Raw genomic sequence first — 22062 nt, forward strand, 5'->3', positions numbered from 1 at the left:
GAGCGAGAAAGAGTGTGCTTCTCGCGTACGTGCGCAAGTGTGAGTGTGGAGCATTCATTCGTGAGAGGACTTCCGGGTTTCCGGGGTAAAAACCTCAAATAATCGTTCGTGGGTGTCGGTACAGCCCGACCAGAACCGTTTGCATGCGATAGATGGATGGATTGGATGGTTGGAAAAACGGGTCTATTTACTTCAAACATCTGATCACGTGTGTAGTCGTATTTTGGCCGCTTGTTGTGACGCAGTTGCTGGTGCTGTTGCTGCTGATAGTGTTGGTAGTTTGTGGCCGGAGTTTGTTGCTGGTGTTGGTGCTGCAGCTGGTGCGGTTGGCAGGGCGCATTCAAATCAGCTGTTCCGAATGGTGTCGATTTTTCGCCATTTTTCTCACCACAACCACCACCATCAACCGGACCAGACGCCAACGCACGCACACTAGCAGCGGGCGCGCTGGCACGCCACGTACGGTGCGACGCATCCTTGTCCGTGGGGAGCAGTAGTACGTGCTGGCCTGATTTTGTGTGGCCTTCAGTCTCGTCCTCGAGCTCCTCCTCTTTCTCGTCCTCCACCTCCTCTTCATCGTCGTTACACTCATCGTCATCGTCGTCGTCTTCGTCGGCGTCATTCTCGTATCCGGCATCCATGTCGAACGTGTCCCGGCCCCGACTGAGCCGGCTGACCTTGGCCAAGGACGATGTCGTCGAAGAGCTGGAGGAGGAGCGCGATAAACGCCTCCGCTTGCGTGATACACCACCATCTCTATCCCCAGGAGAGCGTACCCTTCGCCCACTTGTTGGAGTGCCGGTCCCGTGTGAATCCATCACCGGGTGACACTCGACCTGTTGGTCGAAGTTACGCGGGGTCTGTGAATCCTGTACGTCCATACTTTTCACTAAAACCGTGTCAGGTACTTGTCGAAACACAACACGCTACTAAGTCTAATAACTCTCCAAACACTAGCCTTGTACGTTGGTAAATCAAGGAAAAACTAAACACAAGCACACACATACACCAACTAGAATATTGAACTAATCAACGAGCACACACAAACATGCGGAAGAAAAACTTTTAGAAACGCTCTCAACAACTACAAAACACCGTGTAAAATAGTTTAAAACACTAACAAAACACCGCAACAGAATAAAACAAAGTGATGGAAAATAGATTAAAAGTATTCAAAACACACAAACACAAACAAAACACGAGCAAAAAAGAAAATTTTAACTATAATTTTTAAAAATAAATATGATTAGTGTGAAAACACAAATGCGAAAGGAAGAAAGAACAAAAATTTGCGTTTGCCACCGAGGAGCCTGCTCGTTTTTGAACTATTGTTGAGTCAACGGCACCAGAATGGAAACTGTGCGGTAGGTTCGCGTTGGAACCACCGCCAGCACGGAAAGGACCTCTCGCCCAGCATCTTAAGAATCGAACGAAGAAGCAGAAGAGCAGAAGAAGAGAGGAGAAAACGCTTGGCTCTTGGAAAAAAGAAATTCGAAAATGCACAACAAAGAACAGCCGTCAAGCATAGGAAAAAGGGGTCCAGCTTTTTGGACGCTGCAAAAGCGTGTTTGAGTTTTTGGTCAGCAGTTTCCCGAAAATAGGACGAACAAGGATGGAGGTAACGAACTGACCGCTTGCTGATTGGATGGTAAGGACATTCGTATAGGGTGGGGTAGGTAAGCCAAAATTTTGGACCAGTGGTTTGTGTTGTGTTAGTAAGCTGGTTCTATGTGTTGGAAAAATGTTTTCCCTTCCGGAAGGGAGGCTGTTTTTGAAAGTTTGTAGAACTAATGTTTAATTTTATTACAATTTGGGCTTGCATAATATTCATTTTAATTCTTAACTCTAATCTTTTTTATTTTTTGAACGATGTTTTGAACCAAAGTAATTAAAAAAAAAACTAAATAAATAATTTGTCGTTGAGAATATGCCATAAAACAGTTTTTTCTTTGTTTACAATCTTACTATGAGGGAAAACTATGCTTGGTTAAAAAAACTAATATAAACAAAAATATAAATAACTGCAGTTTTACTGTGATTTTTCTTTATGTGCTCCTTGTTTTGATAATTTCAAATAAACACAGTGACCAAACTATTCCATAACTTCTGCTTTCCATTCAATAAATGCTTTAATATAATCTTTTATTTGACTAATATAAATGATGCAAAACTTAAAGAAATTTAATCAACAAATATATTTAGAAAATCATTAACCAATTAATCTTTTTCAGTAAAAAATCGCTTCTATCGACACTAGACGCAACAGGGAGAAAACCCTTCTTTCCATGAAAAATGTCCTACCAAATGTGACAGAAACGACATCAAACATCAACATACACACAAAAACACTCGTACAACACTGAAAAAAAAAACGGTTTTAAAATTGCGCCTGTATTGTGCGAATAAAAACGCCACAAAATACAACCAGTTGCGCAATTTTCCGAGCACGTGGCACGTTAACACATGCACAAAACTCATGCAACACAGCACACACTCACACATTCGCATTCTCTCGCTCTTTTTCCGCGAGAATGAGACGAACGTGGCGAATGAGAGAGCAGGTAGTGAGATTTTTGGTTTCCAATGTGGTTGCTTTTCCTTTCTTTTTTTTTTTGCATAATCGTGAACGTTTGTCTACCTGCAAAGATTTTCCCCTCGGCCGGTCCACACGAAGGACCCGTGTTTCAGAGGAGGTTCCTTTGCCGTGAAATGGGACGTCCTAGCAAAAACGGGACGAAGTGGTCCGAATTGCAACAAAATGTCGGCTGACTTTTATTACTTTGAACTTCAAACAAAATTGCGTTGCATTTTACCATCTTGCGAGACGCATTTTTGGCGGGCTATCCTACCGAACAGCGTGTCCAGGATACACGAAACAAGGATCCAAAAACACGACAACGTACGGGCACGACTCGCCAAGAAACTGGTCCAACTGGTTGGCGACGAAAATCGTACACAATCGTCGCAGCATCCCTCAAACACTCCCTAGTCGGTGCATTTTGCCGAAAAGCTGGCCAACAGCATCCACCGGTTGCTAGCAAACCGGTTAACAGGGGTCTTGTTGTGCTGTTCCGAAATCGTCTAGGAAGCTCTTGGATGGAGTGTCCTGGGCGCCTTCGTCACACACCACACCGAAAAAACCGGACCGAAAATGACCGAAAACAGACGCTGGGAAGATGCAGAGAAAATAGAATCTGCGACTATGGAACTGTTGTTTTTTTTTATTATTATTTCACGAAACCGGATGCCCGCTACTGGCGGGAACTTGGATGTCATGACCTCCAAGGATGTGGAAATGGACAGCAGCAGCATCCTGATGATAGCGTTCGTTCCTGCTTCGATTCCTAGTCTGCCGTTAACGGGTTTTCTTTTCACACACGATGTTTAAAATTTAAATCGCTTCTCTAAACATCCGTTCCCAGTGGGGAGAGTGTGAGTTGTATGGCCAGATTTCACGGTCTAGTGGTAGGATGTATCGATGACCGTTCGATAGGGACCGGTATTGTCTCGGTGAGTTTAACTGGTTAGGCTATCGGATCGCTAACGTTCGAGCCAGGACGAAGGCAGACCAGTTTTTAGAGTGTCCAGTATTTCCTCAGAGACAATCTCAGAAGAATTAAACAGCTTGGGCTATTTTTTTTACTGTACACGGTTTACAGTACGGTTGGCCTAGAAGTTTTAGTAAATAGCAAGTTCTTTATAAACTAATCTTAAATGTCCCAAAATTTGCTGAGGAATATGAATGATTTATTACATTGCATTGCATTACATTACATCGGGTTGCTTCAAAAGAAATAGAATCTAATAAACAATTTGTCAGTAATTAGTAAAAAATGAATATTTTTTTAAAATTATTCCGAATAAGTAAGTTTCAGTTCCGGCCATGTATGTCTTCACGTCTGAGAATAGGGAAAAATCGCTGAGGGCCAGATTGATAGAATACAGTGAATGTAGAGCTGTCTCACTAGACTGACTCACTAGACTTAAAGATACCACGCAGATTGTATCAATACGTAGGAATCTTGAGCCTGCCGTGTGTCAGTGTCATTATCGCCTTGTCTACCGAAACGCCCTTGTTTTAAATTTTTTAAATGATATTCAATTAGTTATGTATGCTTGATTCGATAAAAACATCCATTTCTCTTTTAATATCTTTTTCCTGCATGGTTCACATCGAAAGTGTCAATTCTTATCATTTTTCTTTCGACCTACACTGGCAGTATTGTCGAATCGTTCAACAATTAAAGTATTTACAGCTTAGCAATGCCTTAAACATGTGGATAAATCATTTGCAGGGTAGCTTTTCCAAATCTACAAACAAATTTCCATTCATTGCTGTATTGTAAAATACTATAATTATAATTCAAGATCAACTAATATATTCAACAACATTTACTTTTTAAAAGTACGTTACCAACGTCGTATATTAGTCCTAATAATTTTAGCACCGATCGTACGATCGATCCATCTCAGCGGTTTGAGGAACCCTGAAGTCGAGATTGGATTGGAAATCTCCGTACGAAAGAATTGCCTATCCAGCATCGATTACAATTGAAAGGCAAAAACATCTAGAGGTCAAGAGGAAAAGAAGGAAACATTTTCGATAGCATATTTATAATGTAGGTCTTCTCTAATTTAAGGTAAAAATATATTTGCAAAGTCTAGCGTGGCGACTTGCGCTGCTGGGCAAATGCATGCTCAATCACGCCGAAATGTATGCAATTCGAAAACTCTTACTGGAGGAACTGGCGAATTCCGGATAATGTTGATAATTTTGAACATCTTCTTTGTATCTGTTAAATTTAATTAATCGTCAAAAAACGACACGAATGGTAGGCTACCATCAATAAGGTTTGATTACAGCGCCTCTTTGAAACACAGTGAAGACATCTCTGTAGAATGATGAGGAATTTTGCTGAACAAACGCATTCAGATCGTCTGCCAGATATCTTTCTTCTAGCTAAATTCTTGATCATGTGAGATTCGGTAACAGTCTTAATATCCTTCTTAATTTTCTTTAACGACCCACTGGGTCACACCGACCATCGATTGGCTTGCTGATAACTACGTAGTTAGTCAGTACTCACTGCGGGGAAAAAAGTCCGGATGGGATCGGAATCCACTCCAGTCCAGTCATGTGAAGACTGGTGATGCTGTCGCCTCACTGGCCCAACGGTTTATGAATTTATATTATTCCAATACTTCTGGTGGGTGGCAATACGGCCTGGCCGTCCTTCATGAATAAAAAAAAAGTTCTGGTGGGTACCAATAATCTATCCCTTCTGACATTGCTGAGCAATATAAAACTTAAGGCTTTATCATAAGCAGTAAGAAAGCTATCACGTCAGGAAGTAAAGAGCAGCCTGCAAAGAGATCAAAAAATAAAGTCCTCTAAAGCAAAGCCCATACCATTGTATATATTTTCATGTATTTTAAATAGGTTTTTTAATTTCAAATATTGATAATGAATTCCGCCAAAACTAGTCATTGTTATCCAGACCCATAAAAATACTCGCTCTAAACAAGATTTCGATTTAAAGTCCCGTCATGGATCGCATAGGAGTTCTTCAACTTACAAAAAAAAAAACTCAATTTCAACCGTTTTAAACTCCAACCAACCAACAAAATGTCGTTACATCCGGAAACGGCCGGCTGTTATGCAAATTGCCACGAATATTCCACCTCATCTCTAACCAGTCCGATTGTGAACGAAAAATTTCGTTAAATACAGGATCATTGTAAGCTTTGAGACAAAAAAAAAACAACACAAAAAAAAGGATTCCCACAGCAGCCGGAGAAGATGAATCGCTTCTAGAAAACAAAAATCAGCCAAAAACCCGTCAGCGGCCAAAGTTCATCAACTATTTACGGCATCCCGTGCAGATCACATCTCAAAGACAGGACATCCCTGACCAGGAGTCGCCCGAAACTGGTTCCAATCTTCCGAAAACATCAACCACACTCCCAAGCAAATTTCGCCGCTGGACCACCACCAGCAGCAGCAGACAAACAGAAAAAAAAAAATTAATAACACCGAAAATCCCACACGACTGGTTTTCCAATCTTGAAATTCTTCACCATTTTCCCCCAATTTTGGTGTGCGGCCCAAGCAAAGCGGTGTGCGCGAAACTTTCTCACCGGAGTGAGAAAAGAAAAAGGCAACTCTTTCATGATGTGTCCACTGGCGTTCGATGGCACAATCGCTCCGGTGCACATCCCGAAAGATGCAGAGCAGCTCTAGCTAGGAAGATTGAATTGAAGACGAGAAGAGTAGAAGAGTAGAACAGAAAAAATGCTAACAGCATAACTGGATTCTGTGACTGTCCGGCCCGCAGTTCCCGAAAAACTCCCCTCTGCATTGCCGCACGTCGTATCATCATCATCATCATCCCCTTTCCCGAAAATCCAAAAATGCTGACCACCGTCCAAGCGCCCTCTGCTAGAGTATTGCTCGAGGCGACCTTACCGGTCATCATCATCACCAGGTTTCGTCATTCGTCATCGTCCTCCTAATATAGCGAGGGAAACGACACACGCATACGTGCTTATTTACCAAGGCTAGTTCAAGTCCCGGTCCCGCTGGATCGCTAGCGAAACTTCTGTGTCCATACGTGTCCCGAAGCATCAACCGTCGTAGTGGTAGCATAATTGAAGTTTGACGCACTTCCAGTACGGTTCCGTGTTGATTTCGGGGTGTATCGGCGATTCGAAATTGGGAAAGGTGACAAAAGTACTATCAAAGAGAGAAAGGATTTATTGAAAATGGATGAAAATTGAAAGGATTTTAACAGATCTTTTTATCATGAAGAAGATTCATAATTTTTTCTGATTTTTATTGTAAAAACTGAATATTTAACCTTGAACTTCAATTTATTTTTTTATTTAACTATTCAGTTAGGATGACTTGGCTTTGTTGCAGACTTTTAGACGCGAATCTTACTGGGAAAACAGCTGTTGCCGTGGGATCAGTTAAAAAAAAGGACGCAAAAGAGATATTGAAAGAAAGAGATAGAGAGAAAAATACAGAATTTTACACATAAAATACAATTTTTCTGTATCAGTCCATCAATGCATCATCAAAACGATTCTAAAATTAATTAATGATTTTCCATTAATTTTCCTTCTCATGATGGTAAAAATCCTTTGCCCTTTGATGATAGTATTATTCTAAGAAACAATTTATGCGTAAATTGGAAGGTACAAATCACATTATTTGCTTGTAAAATGCATCAATGCATTCATGCTTCGTCGACTGCATTTCATCGGCTTTTATGTTTAAATGAAAAAATTCACCGTCCCTTTGAACAGAGCATGAAATATTTCATCCCCCACTGCAGTATTTCAACGTACTCTTCTAGCCGTGGCATAACCCATATAATTCATGTCAATAGGCTTTTTCCATAGCTATGTTAAAGCAAGGGTGTCAAATCCCTTATGCTTACTGCCTCTCAGGGGTTTGTACAAAATATGAAACTACCCCATATTCTTAAGAAAAAACAATTTCTTAAAAGAGACACTATTTCAAAATGTTGAAGAGCATTGTAGTGATTTTAATCCCTCACAGAATAAAACAAACAAATAAATTGTTTGTGTTGCGAAATAAACCAATATTCGGACCATATTCAAATTCGGTACGCTCGTAACGAAGCATCTCGTTAATTGATGAACTTTAATTGTTTTTGTCTCACGAAAGGTCCCGTCCCTTGCGAACGGTTGCTGTGAAAAAAAGCAGATCTTCCAAGATCAAAGCTTAATTGACTTTAATCAGATCTTCGGACTATCTATCTGTCTTTGGTCGGTTTTGTCTTGTCACCCCCGCATGCGCACGGCTTTGAGGGTCATGATGTGTGTTCGGTTTGGTTCGTTGATATGTTTAATTAAATCCGATTATGACACCCTGCAGTAGAGTGTTATTAGCTATTCCAGTTTAACGGCATGATATGATTACTATTGCATAAATGAATCATGAAACAACAATGAAACACTTACAAAAAAGGCGTTTTACTACTCATTAACGTAGTTCTAAGTTTTTTTTCTTATTTATACTATGTAATATGAACTGTTAAAAAAATTATACATTCGCAATCAGAAAAAGTAGAAGGAAAGAAGAAAAAGGAAGAAATTTACAAACAATAAAAAGAAAGAATGAAAGTAATTACTATACAACGTTAACCAAGGATTTAAATAGGAAAAATAAAGAAGTAATAAAAAGAAATCAAGGACAAAAAACTCCATGAAACATTGAAAAGGAAATGAAAAAAGTATAAAAAAGAACTATGGAAGAAATTTAACGAGTAAAAAATAGAAGCAAAAAAACACATCAAAACAAATGAAAATAAACAAAATAGACAACAACAAAAAAAAAACAATAAAACCAAAAACAGAAAATAATTATTTTATACTCTCTAACGAAGCTAGTAACTCTCGCAATGATGCTATTTTCGCTCCCAAAGCACCCGGGCGTATGAGTGTGCGTTGCTGCGTTCGGCCAGGCATGGGTGTTGTATTTGGCGTTCGCAAGCTGAACAAAGAGCAACCGTCTCTCATTTAGTCTGCGCAACCGAACGAACGCGGAGGTGCTTTTTCCAGTACGCGCGACGTGCAGGGACGGTGCATCAAACTGCAGCAGGTTGAGGTGCGGGTAGTGGGAAGCGAACCGTTGTTGCAGATGGTGGAAAGTGGTGTAAGTGTGTGAGAAATAGTAAACTATGGAAATTAGTGTAAAATAAGAGTGAAACTTGGTGAATGAAAATAGCGGTGGCTCGTGTTGCCTGTTTGCGAAGGGAGAAAAAGCCCTTCTCATACGATCGCATAACAGCGCCCATTTGTGGGAGAGGGGGGGTGGGGGATGGGTTGGGGAGGCTCTGTATCTCTGGTTCGTTCTCTATCTGTGAGTGTGTGATAAATGGACGCACCTTTACTTCAGGTGCGTCATACCACAATGAAACATATCCAACGAAAGTGATAACGGAGCATTGCGTGAGATAACAGCAACAAGTGAGATGAGATAAAAAAAAATGGTTCGCCAATTCAAGCGGTGGTGGAAAATTGATCTTTCTTCTAATCTAGTTGCCATATTGTTTGCGAGTGTGTGTGTGTATCTGAGTGTGTCCCGTTCCGAAGAAGGAAAAAAAAAAAGTAAAACACAAGTGTTTCTCGTAGGTGAATCATTCGCGCCTGATAGTGTGGTTAAGCAATTTAGTCTTCAATTCAGTTTCGTTTGTTGTAATGTAGTGTTTTAGTGCATGAATGTGATTCAACTCACCACATACACACACAAAACGGTGCATTCACGGCATATGTGTATGTGTGTCGTGTGTCTTTGCGTGTGAATCCGCGCCCAAGAAAATTCCCGCGTGACACAACCTCTCACGACGACGGTTCGTTTAGTAACGGAAAAGTTCATTGTTCCGTGGCCCTTTTTTCTCCATCGGAATCGAAACGCCCTTTAAAACGTGGTCATTCTTCAGCGCCAGTGTGTTTTGATCACAATCTCATGGATACGTCCAATGCAACCACGAATCACCATGGTAGTATCCCCATGGTAACGCAAAATGGTAAACCAAGCTATGTCGCGATGTTTTGACTCCGGTGAGCTTGTGTGTGAAGCAGACCAACCCCCGGACATCGGAAAAACAACCCATTGCGTCACGCATCAGACTACGGAGGCTTTTTTCTCCCGTTTGGACGAATACTTTCCTCGTCTATACGCGCGTTGAAGTTTAGCTAAATCGCCGTTGGTTGTGTCTCTTCAGCAAAAAAGGGAAGCCAACAACCCCATCTTTGACTTACCACGATCACATCCCATCTAACTAATACTACCTACCAACAGACACACACACATACAACCACATCACAAACGACGAAAGGCCTCACCAAAAACCTGTTTGACCGCATACTTGCCTGTAGACTTTTAATGTTCACCTCACCACCTTATTTAGCCCCCGTTTGCAAGCGCAGATCCACCCTCTCACCCTTCTTAAGAAACCACCCCATTGATTGTTTGTGTGTATGTGTGTTGTGATCTGAATACAAAAAAGGCTACTCCAGGCACCACCCCACGCGCACGCAATGCGCGTTGGTGGTCAACAAGTCAAGACAAAATCCCGAAAAACTAAAGACCCCGAAACAGGCGAAGAACTCGCAGAAGCACTATGATGTGAAAATCATCCAACCATTGCAGATCGAAGTAGACAGGGGGATGATAGAATAACCGACTCGCACACAGGCACACACAGCTCTCTTGCTCTCTTTCGGTGGTTCCTTCGGGATTCTGTTTTTCTTCAATCAAAAAAGATAGCCCACCAAGCGATCTCCTTGGCGGTTTTGGGTGATTGTTGGGTCGTCTTGAGATCTTGACTGCGGGCGCAATCGGGCAGGTATATGCACAGACACCAACGCGCCCGGTTACGTCCGTTACGGACAAGATAAACATACTCTTTTTTTTTTCTTCCACCGTCAGAAACAACAATCCTACCGGCTTGTTCTTGTTTCGGTTTACTTGCTTGCTTGTGTGACTCGCTTTTACACATTTGAACCCAGTTCGCTTGCTTTCATTCTTCACTGATACATTTTACTGTTTTTATTTGGTTGTTTCATGTTTTTTTGTTCTTTTTTCTCATGTTGTTCACCCTCACACTTTTGACTTTTTGGTGTTCCGTTTTTCTCGTTCATATTTTCATTCTTTCTTGCACCTTTTCCATGCTTTTTTTGTTCAGTTTTCAAAGCTAAGTACGGGGTTTTCGTTTGTCTTCTTCTCTTTCTATGTTTCACTTCTATTTTTCTAATATCTTCAACGTTTATTTATGCTGCTTGTGCGCACCTTGCTTTAAATGCTCATGCTTTTCAGGGTATGTAGCGAAGCATTACCGTTCTATAGCCGGATTGCGCTATTTGCCCGTTCAATTTGTACCTTTTCAACATCATCTTCTATCTTCTCTCCAAAGGGGGCACGACGAGCCCTTTCTGCTTTGCCAAACCCAACAGCGGCTTGGTGGGTTTTTCGGGTAAAAGGCAATTGGAAAGCTTTCACGCTAATGAATCGAAAGAATCCCTCGTTGGTTTTTAAGATATGCACCACCGCCATATGGTTATGGCTGACCCTACCTTACGGTACAGCCGGGGTAGAGTTTATGAAATGACTCGACTTCTCGTTGAGGGTTTTTATTTCTAATGAGAATGCAGCTTATAGAGGTGAAGTTACTTTCAAATCGACTAGTAAGAATTTTTGGGAAAGAAAATACCGTTTATGTAGCTTAGCTGTGACTCTTGCCTCATAATACATTGCACAAGAGGGGTCCCACCAGGTGCATTTTTAAAAGTGAAGGCACATCCTGTAGCTGTGTGGGAAAAATTAACTTTAAAAACCTTTTTTTGTGATGAAATAATAAAACACTCAAAAACGATATGAATAAAATGGCTATATTCAGCTCTAAGACCCAAGACAGGTGCCACCGAAGGTACTCTTTGTATAAAAAAGTTCTCTATAAACATCACAAAAGTAAACTGAACACCTCAAACTAAAAACACAAACGTTTTGAACACTTTTCAACTCATTTACCTTACCCATTTGCTTTATTTTTCTTCTGGAAAAACCAACTATTATTGTTTCACCAGCCATATATTGTCCTCTTTGGAGCGTATAATAACATGCAGCCACCGTGAAAAGCGGAAGCGTCACAGCAGCCACCTCACCTGGCACTGTGCAATAACACAAAACAGAACGACTTCATCGGTAAATATTTACCGTATCTTCCGTAGCAAACGAAGCAACAAAAACTTCCCCGGTTGACATTGCGATGGCCCCAATTTCCGTTCTGATGATCGTGGAAGCAAAAGCTGACACCATTCGCCTGCCGGGAAACCGTACAAGAAGAAGTGCAAAAAGAAGGCCCCAACCCAAACCCTTTCCGAGTCGCTTGCTAAACAAACCTAAAGAGTAGGGCAGTGTGGCCCGGTATCCCTTATCATCGCCCCAACTAGCCCTTGGACAAGCAATTTTACACCTTACCGAAGCAGTTTTTCGGTTGGAAACATTACCCAAACTCAGCAGTGAAGGTTAATGCGATACATGTCTGCGGGCCCGCTCTTATCTTAGTAGGAACCCTGCGCTTATCAGTTTGAGATATCGATTTACGAAACTATGCGCCTCTGGAGGGAATGGTAGTCGATTCCGTTCATCGTCGAACGCACTACACTTGACCCGTTTTATGTTGGAGGGAAGAAGAATGCAGTTAACCGAGGGCTAGGGCCGCATTTTTCGATTATTTGATTAGCGGATTTATGTCCCACGTTCAGGGACGTTAGGATCGGTCAGTGTTTAATCAGAGCTAGCGGTAAGACATCTCATTTGAAGTTCAAGTTTTGGAATGATTTCTGTGCGAACGAGATTGTGCCCCGGTGGTGGATTTAAAGGAATCAAAAGCTTAACTGACTTACGTTTAAAATGAGGAATCCATTCAAAAACTGCGGGAAAATTGGTCTGGATGGGATCTCAGCTCACGATAGGCTTCATGTCTTGCCAACCTGTGAGAAAAATAGTCAACTAATCCTGAGAAAATCTTACCTTTTGAAGCCTTTCCCTTTATTTTCGCTTGTCTGCTTGTTATTAATACTGTGGGAAGGTTGAAGAATCAATCAAGTGTCTTCCTTTTTTTGGCCATGAAACCCGAGAAATGTCTTCTCCTCTTGTGATCTTCATTAATTTTCTTTTACGACATCTAATCGCCTTTTTTAATATAAAACCAGTACCGTCTATATAATTATCATCTATCGGTTGTATTATAAGCGACCAGCACAATTTAAACTGCAGCTCTGGTGAATGAATGTGGTCCCACACAGCCAGCAGACTAAACCCATTAACCTTGCCCAATGGGCGGGATCAATTAAATTAAAGCTGTCGTCTTCCCCGAACAGTGTCGCGATGTGGACACGAACGCATGAAAAGTAGTGTCAATTCTTGGAGGATTTCCCAATGCCAGCACCACCGGGTGACGCTGTAATGGTGACGATGTCGTGACCCAATTAATAAATCGTCATCGTTAACGAAACACCACCGAAGACGGCGGTGGTTGAGTCAGCATCGCCGCTGACGGCATCATTCATATGGCGTTGTCTCTAATTTCATTTAGAACCTCCAGACCGGCCGGACCTAACGATCAAGAACTCAATTACGATGTGGTGCTCCGGTCGTTCGAGAACACATTACTCATCCATTCAGTTTACCACAGTTGATTCCACAGCGATCGTGAGCTGAAACGTGTGTGTGTGTGTGATTGAAGTACCTGATCTAGAAATTGGATCCGAGTTTTAGGGCTTTTGTTTGACGACTGACGTAACGCGTACCGTACCGATGTGACGTACCACAGACAGGTCAGGGAGAAAAGGTACCTTCCTAATTGACCGTCTCCGTCTCGCCGAGTCTGTGAACCCAAAAAGGGTGACACAGGTGACTGTATCAGAACGAACGAGCAATAAAAGAAAATAAACAACAGTGAGTGTGTGTGTGTGTGTGTGTTTGTGTGTGATTTCGTGGAGGAGTAGAAAACGGGCCAACCGGTGGCCAACGTCGATGAGTCCCGATGACGCTGTCCCGGGAGCATCATGTATCGCTCCTGCTGGTGATCGTCGTGGTCGCGTGCGCGTCTGTCGGAGTTTGTAACGGCCAGTACTATACGACACGTGATCCACGATGGTACTCGCGGGAAGGTGACTTCAACTACAAGATTCCTAACCCGGGCGATCCGGACTATCGGTAAGTTTATCGTGCAGTTAGGGATGAGTGATTTTGTGTCGTTGGAGCGTTTAAGCGAATGGAAGTCACGTCCGATGTGAGCTGTGAGACGTATAAAGCATAATAAGCCATATCGTGCATTGGAGGGATGTTATTGAAAGTGATGTAATGTGTTACAAGCTTATCAGTGTGGTCAGTTGTTTAGTGTTCCAGACTGGGATAGATCAATTATAAGCACGTCTAGTGGAAATTTGTTGGATAGTTCTAGTTCTTATTTGTGTCTCCAACAATTTATGTTGAAAGTTTGCTATTAGATTCGTTCATACGGTACTTCTGTTATCAATTTATTGTCAAATAACGATTCTTATTTGACCCAACGTACGATACGTTAGGACAATGTAAAATAACTTACATAACTAAAGATCTTAAATTTTATAGAAATCTACTTAGTTCTAGTTATAGTACACGTCTCCTTACGTACGAAACTAATCGCAAAGCAACCTTAACAGTAATGATGCCATAAACAATTGTTGATCTTGACCTGCCTTGCTTCTGCCGACTGTCTCTCTGTCACTGTTTCGCCCAGTACTATGTAGGGAAGGCAAGCTCAAGGCTAGAATGGATCTCAGAACAGGTCTCAGCTCAGATTGAGTCACCGGCTTAAAATGATTAAAACGTTGAGTAACGCTCCCAGCACGTTAGGCCAAACAATTCATCCCGTTGTTTCATGCTTCAAAAATATAATGAATTAATATATCGCATTTTACTATCCTCCATTTACAGAACCTACACGTTCAACAATCGCCGGTACGGTTACTATCAACCAAATGGGTACGGCCAACAGTACCCAGGCCAGAGTCTCCCCGGCCAGTACCCCACCAACACGGGTTTAGGCGACGATCGCTTCAAGTATGATCCGGTAAGAAGAACAATTTTAAGTCCGACTTTAAGTAGCAATGAGTTCCATATGTTCGCTTCCGATAACGATCGATCCCCCGTTCGTCCATCCGTTCGTTTCGCTTTCACACAAACGATAGCATATTAATGCCGCTTAGGTAATCCAACACCGAAGCAGCTGACCCAGATTGTATGCGGCCGTCAATCATGATCATCATCATCATGTTGCGGTTTGTGGGGTGTGTTTCGATTTGCGGTGGACGTACATGAAAGAGAAAACATTCACACCGCACCCGGGCGGGTGGAAAACGGGAACGGATTCGCACTGCACTTTTCTGCATCGCTGTTCGAGGTCGAGGGGTGGATGCATAATTAACAATCTGTGCAAAACCGGCGCTCGCTAGTGACGCGTATGGCGGCTCGGATTCGCCTTGGTTCTGCCCTTATAAATGAGTCTCGTTGTGAAGACAAACGAACCGATGCATCTCCTCCGATGTATGAGGTTCTATCCGGTTGTCGGTAATTATCGACACGTTGATCTTAAGCGTACGATCACATTCTGTAGTACGTGGATGTGGAAGTGTGTTCTAGTGCATTTTACAAGGGGAAAACGTCTTGAATGGAAAATTGGAATTCTTCTTAAACTTTATTTTGTTCTTTTCCTCTCGTCTCTTTCAGACCAATCCAACGCTCGCCCAGACACCGTTTCCAGGTGTTCTTGGTGGTTGGCGGGAAGATCTCCAGGGTAAACTGCGCCGTGATTCGATGCAGCTCGAACGTGACGTGTTCGTAACGACCAACTACGGACAAGTACAGGGCTTCATCGTGTATCTTTACGACAATCCAGATCCGAAGAATCTATACCGTCCGTGGCACAGTAATGTCGATCGGATTATGGGGAAATGCTCCACATTCTTGGGAATCCCCTACGCTTTACCACCGACGTTTGAGGGACGCTTTAAGCCACCCCGACAACACCGAGGCTGGCAGTTGGTGCAAGCAGTCGACTATGGTCCTGCGTGTCCACAGCCGGTGCAGTATACGGGAGCTACGAAAGGCATCCGGGATATGGACGAGGATTGTCTGTATCTGAACATTTTCTCGCCTAATGTAGGTCTCGCAAGAAACACCCAACCAATGCTCAATTAATCCAACTTAAAACCCCCTTTTCTTCTACAGACACAAGCAGGTGTTGCCCAGCGTTACCCTGTGATGATCTACATCCATGGTGGAGAGTTTGTTCGTGGTGCATCCAACACCTTCCCGGGCCATATGCTGGCTGCGTTCTACGATGTAGTTGTCGTCACGTTCAACTATCGACTAGGAGCGCTTGGATTCTTGTCCACTGGCGATGAGAATTCGCCGGGTAATTACGGTATCCTCGATCAAATCATGGCTGTCCGCTGGGTGTACGAAAACATCGAATCGTTCAACGGTGATCGTAACTCCATCACTCTGTTCGGTCCCGGTGCTGGAGGTGCCTCCGCCGGTCTACTGATGGTCGCTCCACAAACAAAAGACATCGTAACGCGCGTAATCGGACAGTCCGGATCAGCGCTGGCCGATTGGGCGCTGATCGTGGACAAGTGGCGAGCACAGAACACGAGCCGCGTGTTTGCCCAGAACGTTGGCTGCTCGATCGAAACGTCCTGGAAGATGGTAAACTGTATGCGCAATGGGCGTAGTTCGTACGAGCTGGGTAATGCCGAGTTTGCGCCGCACGTTGGCCTCTTCCCGTGGGGACCGGTGTTGGAGAATAATTTTACCTTCCCGGGCGATAGTTGGTACGAGGGATGGAGTGAGCGTGATTGGCACTTTCTGTCGGAAACTCCGGAATCGTTGATCCGTCGGAGACACTTTAATCGTGGTCTGCACTACATGAGCGGTGTAACGCTGCAGGAGGCCGCGTTTGTGATTACGGGGAATAAATCGCTGGCACCGTACTTTGTGGTTGATGAGCGATTTTTCGATCAAAAGGTGCGAGAGCTTGTGCTGCGGTATAATTACACGCTGAATTTGAACGGGACGTACGAGGCGATCAAGTACATGTACACGTACTGGCCCGATCCGAAGAATACAACATTTATACGGGAGCAATACATCAATGTGAGTATTGCTGAAGATGCTGTGGCTTATTCTCCAATAAATTAATCTTCTCTTTTGATGTCTCCCCACAGCTCCTGTCAGACTTTCTCTATCGAGCCCCAACGGACAAGCTGATCAAGCTGCTAGTCGAACAGAATGTCCCGGTGTACAGTTACGTGATGAACACCACCATCGAAGGTCTCAAGCTAGCCGAATGGTGTAAGGTTCCACACGATATCGAACACTATCTACTCGCCGGAGCACCATTCATGGACGTGGAGTTCTTTCCACGTCGCGAACGGTTCGATCGACTCATGTGGACGGATAACGATCGTAACATGAGTCACTTCTTCATGAAAACGTACTCGGACTTTGCACGGTACGGTAATCCAACACCGACGCAGGTTCTTGGCCTTTACTTCGAGAAGGCAAGGAATGGTGAGCTGAGGTATCTGAATCTGAACACGACGTACAACTCGACGATCATGATGAACTTCCGGCAGACGGAGAGTGCCTTCTGGATGGAGGTTGGTTTAATGAAGGATCCTTGTTTTTTAGGGAGAAATACTAAAGTGAGTTTATTTTCTATTTCCAGTACCTTCCAACGGTGGTCGGTGTGCTGATACCTACCTATCCACCAACGACGGAGTTCTGGTGGGAACCGAAAGAACCACTGCAGATCGCGTTCTGGAGCTTAGCTGCTGCGTGTCTCATACTGTTGGTGCTCGTCGTGATGTGCTGTATGATGTGGCGCAGTGCAAAAAGGTACTTGAGCTATTCAGCTCACAACAAGCGGCGCTCTATTCATGCTTCCTCATTTTTCCTTCCAAACAGAGAATCTGATCGCCTCTACGATGAAGCCGTCTTCGGCATGGATAATCCCGAATCGGAACGGGACACAGTGATGGAGAACAACATGCTCCAGGCACAACCGCTTCGTGGTCAGTCGGGCAACATCTACGAGTACCGCGACTCGCCGTCCAAGTACAGCAAGATGCCACCGGACGGTGGTTCTATCCGGTCGCCCAGCAGTCTCGGTATGACGCAGGTCACCGGGAAGAGTGGTCTTACCGGTAGCCAAAGCTCGCTACGCAGTGCCATCTCGATGAAGGAATCGACCTCCATCTCGCCGCCACCGTCGAAGGAATCGAACTTCGATCGGAACATTAAGTACGCCGGTGGTGGTACGGCGGACGTCCAGAGCGAATCGATCCAACGCAACGGGAAGTTCCCAAGGTCCGATTCGAAGAACTTGCTAGCGTCGGCGACGCCTGCCGAGCTGGCACGATCTCAACGCGATCTTGGTGGTGCTACCTCACCGATGAGTGAGGCGTCCGTTATGGCTGGCAGTGTGTTGGGACGATCGCAGCAAGTAACTCCCGTACCATCGAGCCGTGGTGGAATGAAGAGTAATAATGCCAGCCGAACGAACCTGATCGAGGGCATTCCTCAGACGGCGGTTTAGTAGTTTTAGTGACAAGATTTAGCTTTAGGGCATATTTTTATACACATTATTTAGTTTCCTTTTTAACGCTTCCACTCTTACATACTGCGTGCTGTGTGTGGAGTTCGAAGGAAGCGTTAATAACCGTACCACTATACCCCATCACATTGGAAGTTTCAAGTGTTCCTCGAAGGGACGTCCTTCAGAGAGTTGCGTTCAACTGTACAACTGATCTTGTAAGGACCTTCCGGGAGGCGTTTCGACATGGTCAAGAATTTTAGAGTTTTAGGCATTCGGCAATCGTACTATAGGTTGTAAGTCTGTTTAGAGCAAGTAGAACGTAATAAGTTTTAAACCTAGCCTTAAGTAGCAGTCGTGCAGGGAGGTTTAGATCTACAATAGATTGTCCCCTCCCTAGTGTGTCCCTGAGCAAGCGGCACAAAGTGCCTTTTTTATTAGAGGATCAATTACAAAATGATCGTTCATAGTCGATGATGTTACAGATGCACAAGAACAAACAGACTTCTTGTGTGTGTATTGTATTGTCATCGGTTATGTTTTAAGTTAGTCTAGCTTTTACAAATTTACGTTAGATTTTTTTTATTATCATTTGTACATATCGATGTATCGTCTCGTGTTGTCAGTGTCAGTGTATCCGTCCATTTTTGCGTGTTTAGTTTCATCACCGTGACCGACCAACCGACGTTCATTTCATCATGTTTCGTAGTGTTTTATGTGTTTGTCCCGCGTGTTTAAAGCTAAGCGTGTTAACCTGTAAGTTAGCTGTAAGTAGAAAGTTTATTAAGCAGTGTTTTAATTTAACATTTTACAACTATTTCTGTGAGCTTATTTCTTCATCTTCCCTCGATCGGCTCGATCCGTGGACAGATCGTTGCAGTACAGCATTCATCCAGTACTTGTATTTTTTGGGCCAAACTGTGCAAATATTACTATGTATTTCGGGACGCCCGGATGTGGCGGCTCGGGACGGCAGACCTTTTTTTTTTGTCCCCCGATAACCCTCTTCACGCCGGGCGATTCCCTTCAACTATTTACTACACAAACTTATTAAGATTAGTTCGCTACGCCTTTAAACTTTAAACTGTTGTTTTTTTTTCTTTTGTTTGCTTTTATTTTTTTGTTGTATTTTTACGATTAGCGCTAAGTGAACGGGGAAGGAAGAGTGTTTTGCTTTTCATTCTCCCGCAAAAAAAAGTTCAAAGATAAAATCAACGACAGCGTGTCAGTTTTTCATAAATTGTTGTACATATAGTTCTGTTTCGCTTCATGCTTACCATTTAAGTATTACGTGATTGGCACAAAAGTAGGTTAGCGGGTATCCAGCCGAGCGCGAGCTTAGTGTGTATTTTGTTTCTACGATTGTAAAAACCCCCGTTCGTTCGTTCGTGCGTAGGACTGCCACGTGTCTAGGTTTTCGTTCGCCATGGTTGGGTGGAACCTGTAGAAAAAAAAAATTAAGCAAACTAAAAAAATCGAAGATCAAATAAAGTTTATTTTAAAACATGAACAAATGAATCAGGGATTTTTCTTCTAAGGATACTTCTAAAACAGAGTTTAGGTCTTAGCCTGCTCCATAAGTCCTCGATACCTCTCATACCCATCCGCCTACGTCTGCTAATCCAACATCTTGGCCATTCTGGAGGACACAGCAACGTCATTACTACAGGGTTTGGATCTACCACAACTGTTTCAAAAATGTTTACAATTGACGGCCACATACAGTGGCCGCCAATAATATAAGCCCAATTTTATTTCCGCATTTCAAAAAGCTAATTTCGATACTCCTACAAGGGATAACATTACCAAAATTCGGTAGAAACATCATCTGTCACGGAACTGCCGACTGGAGTTGTAAAATGTGGAAAAATGGATACCCAAAATTTAAAAAAAAAATTTGTTTGAATTTAGATTGTTGAATGTTCTTATATTATGGTCATATGTGTTTTACTCCCATTCGATATCATGTTTCATCCAGGAACGTGTTTCCAAAATGTTCAACTATAATTTACTAAAAAAAAAACTTCGTAGATTCTTTAAAAATTGTCTCCAGAATCTCTTTCTAATAGCTTCTCTTTCCTCTAATAGCTGAAGTGGTTCTATTTTTATGGCGGTCACTGTAGCTTTTCCTAAACCAAAACCAGAGCTGAAAATGAAAGAGATGACTAAAAGAATAAAAATACTGAAAAACATTCTGTTACGTCCCTGGCAACCTGCCTGCTCTGGGTACGAAGCGGTACCAGTAGATTGAAGGCATATTTGTTTGCACTACGATCGAAACTCGGTGAACGTGGTCCGTGTTTGAGGCCGATTATCTCGAAGTTCATCAACAAAGCTCCTTATTTTTTGATGCGCTTGATGAAGTTTTTAAGCTGTCTCTAACAGTCTCATCTAATTAATTTTAATCAAAATAAATTAATTTTGAAAAGAGTATGAATTATACCGTATAATTGATATTTAATTCGAAACGTAAAGCTCAGCATGTAGTTCTTGGACAAGCTTCCCACAGTGGCGCCATCTAAATGCTCACTTTCTCACGAGATAGGTTGAGCAATACTACATTAGACGTTTCTGGTAAACCTTTCATTCGACCAATTTTGTTAGACATATAATATTACTGTTTGCTTTCCTAAGTAATACAGCTTTAATAAATAAAATCAAAAGGAGATAACATCGAGCCTAGAGTTGACACATCTCTCTCGCTCTTCTGACTTAGAACAACCGTTTAACAATTAAAGCTTTATTTAAATGTAAAGTGAAATGAATTTAAGGAACTTCACATTCCCAAATTCTGCTTTCGGAAGCGCAAACTGAAACAATCCTGAAATTAGTGAAACAAGAACGACAAAAAAAAACTCATCACAATAAAAGCTATAATATTTTCTAAAGAAAAAATGTTTATTAACAGATTAGTGCAGTCTTAAACTTGTACCACTTAATAACCAACATTCCTACACTTAAAAATTACATCTAAAAGTAATAAAATGTCTCTCAAAGATAGGTTCAAGGTGTATACAGTCCGATGACCTAAGCTAAGAGAGAAGCTTTCCGGGGTAGCTTTTCGCACTTTTAGTCCCTCACAACTTGCGTCCAATGTTGTCTACAATATTTTCACTTTCCCTTTTCGTTGCTTCATTCGTAGACGAAGGAAAACCGTGCCCCGTTCACCAATGGGCAAACGTTGAGACCGAAATGGAAATAATTAGGTTTTTAAATTAACGGCAACCCATCATCATCGGTGTCGACAGTTATTGGTGTCATGGAAATTGATCATTACTCATTACTGGCTATAAATGCATCCGTTACCTTTTCGATATCGCTTATTTTGTAAAAGTTTATGGTCATGCTTTTTCGCATTTTTACAGGAGATTTGCTAACAATAGTATCACATTGTATGGTGTACAAGACTACGCTAGAAAGACTTCTTTCATTCATATATTTCCTCCTTTCAGAGGTAGACCAAATTTTATTAATTTAATTTAAAACTTAACGTACGGGATATTAATCTTCTCAAGCACACGGACACGGACAGTGCTTCAACAACATTGCCTGCTGGATGATAGTTGTGAACTATTACACATTAGTTTATTAATTGACATTGAAATCGCTCTTGGTGGACATTCTCCAAAGCAATAGCAATAGAACAAAACACATTGCATCGTTAGCAACTGGCCAAACGGACTTCGATAAGCTAAATAATTAAATGTTTCTAAATGCATTCTACAACTAAGAAATCCTTTTTGTGCACACATTATATTGCATTTTTGGAACAGATATCTAAAGTTAATTATCATAAATTATATGCTTATATAACCCGGAGCGCCACAGTATAAATGATACCGGTTGCATTTGTATCATTTTATTTTGTTATCTTCATCTGAAGATT

The 22062-nt window shown here is 42.4% G+C and overlaps 3 protein-coding genes across 3 annotated transcripts in view; 1 reads left to right on the top strand and 2 right to left on the bottom strand.

Annotated features, from left to right (window-relative positions):
* The window catches only part of LOC126564000 (uncharacterized), a 49196-nt gene extending 48315 nt beyond the window's left edge, over positions 1 to 881 (bottom strand). Inside the window, exon 1 of the mRNA XM_050220895.1 lies at positions 192 to 881. Coding sequence (XP_050076852.1) covers positions 192 to 881 — 690 coding nt within the window. The remainder of the gene's footprint in view (positions 1 to 191) is intronic.
* Positions 1 to 22062, bottom strand: part of LOC126563935 (probable phospholipid-transporting ATPase IIA) — a 415461-nt gene that overhangs the window by 71503 nt on the left and 321896 nt on the right. The gene's annotated exons all lie outside the window — the stretch shown is intronic.
* LOC126564024 (acetylcholinesterase) lies at positions 13513 to 18183 on the top strand. The gene is made up of 7 exons (XM_050220925.1): positions 13513 to 13753; positions 14516 to 14651; positions 15308 to 15739; positions 15809 to 16735; positions 16807 to 17241; positions 17310 to 17479; positions 17549 to 18183. The coding sequence occupies exons 1-7, from the start codon at positions 13581 to 13583 to the stop codon at positions 18177 to 18179; spliced, it is 2904 nt and encodes a 967-aa protein (XP_050076882.1). The 5' UTR covers positions 13513 to 13580; the 3' UTR covers positions 18180 to 18183.

This window comes from Anopheles maculipalpis, chromosome 3RL (genome assembly GCF_943734695.1).
Source record: "Anopheles maculipalpis chromosome 3RL, idAnoMacuDA_375_x, whole genome shotgun sequence".
Classification (NCBI taxonomy): Eukaryota; Metazoa; Arthropoda; class Insecta; order Diptera; family Culicidae; genus Anopheles; species Anopheles maculipalpis.

Bases quoted from the DNA above. Each gene is read 5' to 3' on its own strand.
- LOC126564024 (XM_050220925.1), top strand. From the start codon at position 13,581: ATGACGCTGTCCCGGGAGCATCATGTATCGCTCCTGCTGGTGATCGTC. The intron at 14,652-15,307 runs GTAAGAAGAACA...CGTCTCTTTCAG, and splicing joins ATCGCTTCAAGTATGATCCG to ACCAATCCAACGCTCGCCCA. The intron at 17,480-17,548 runs GTACTTGAGCTA...CCTTCCAAACAG, and splicing joins ATGTGGCGCAGTGCAAAAAG to AGAATCTGATCGCCTCTACG.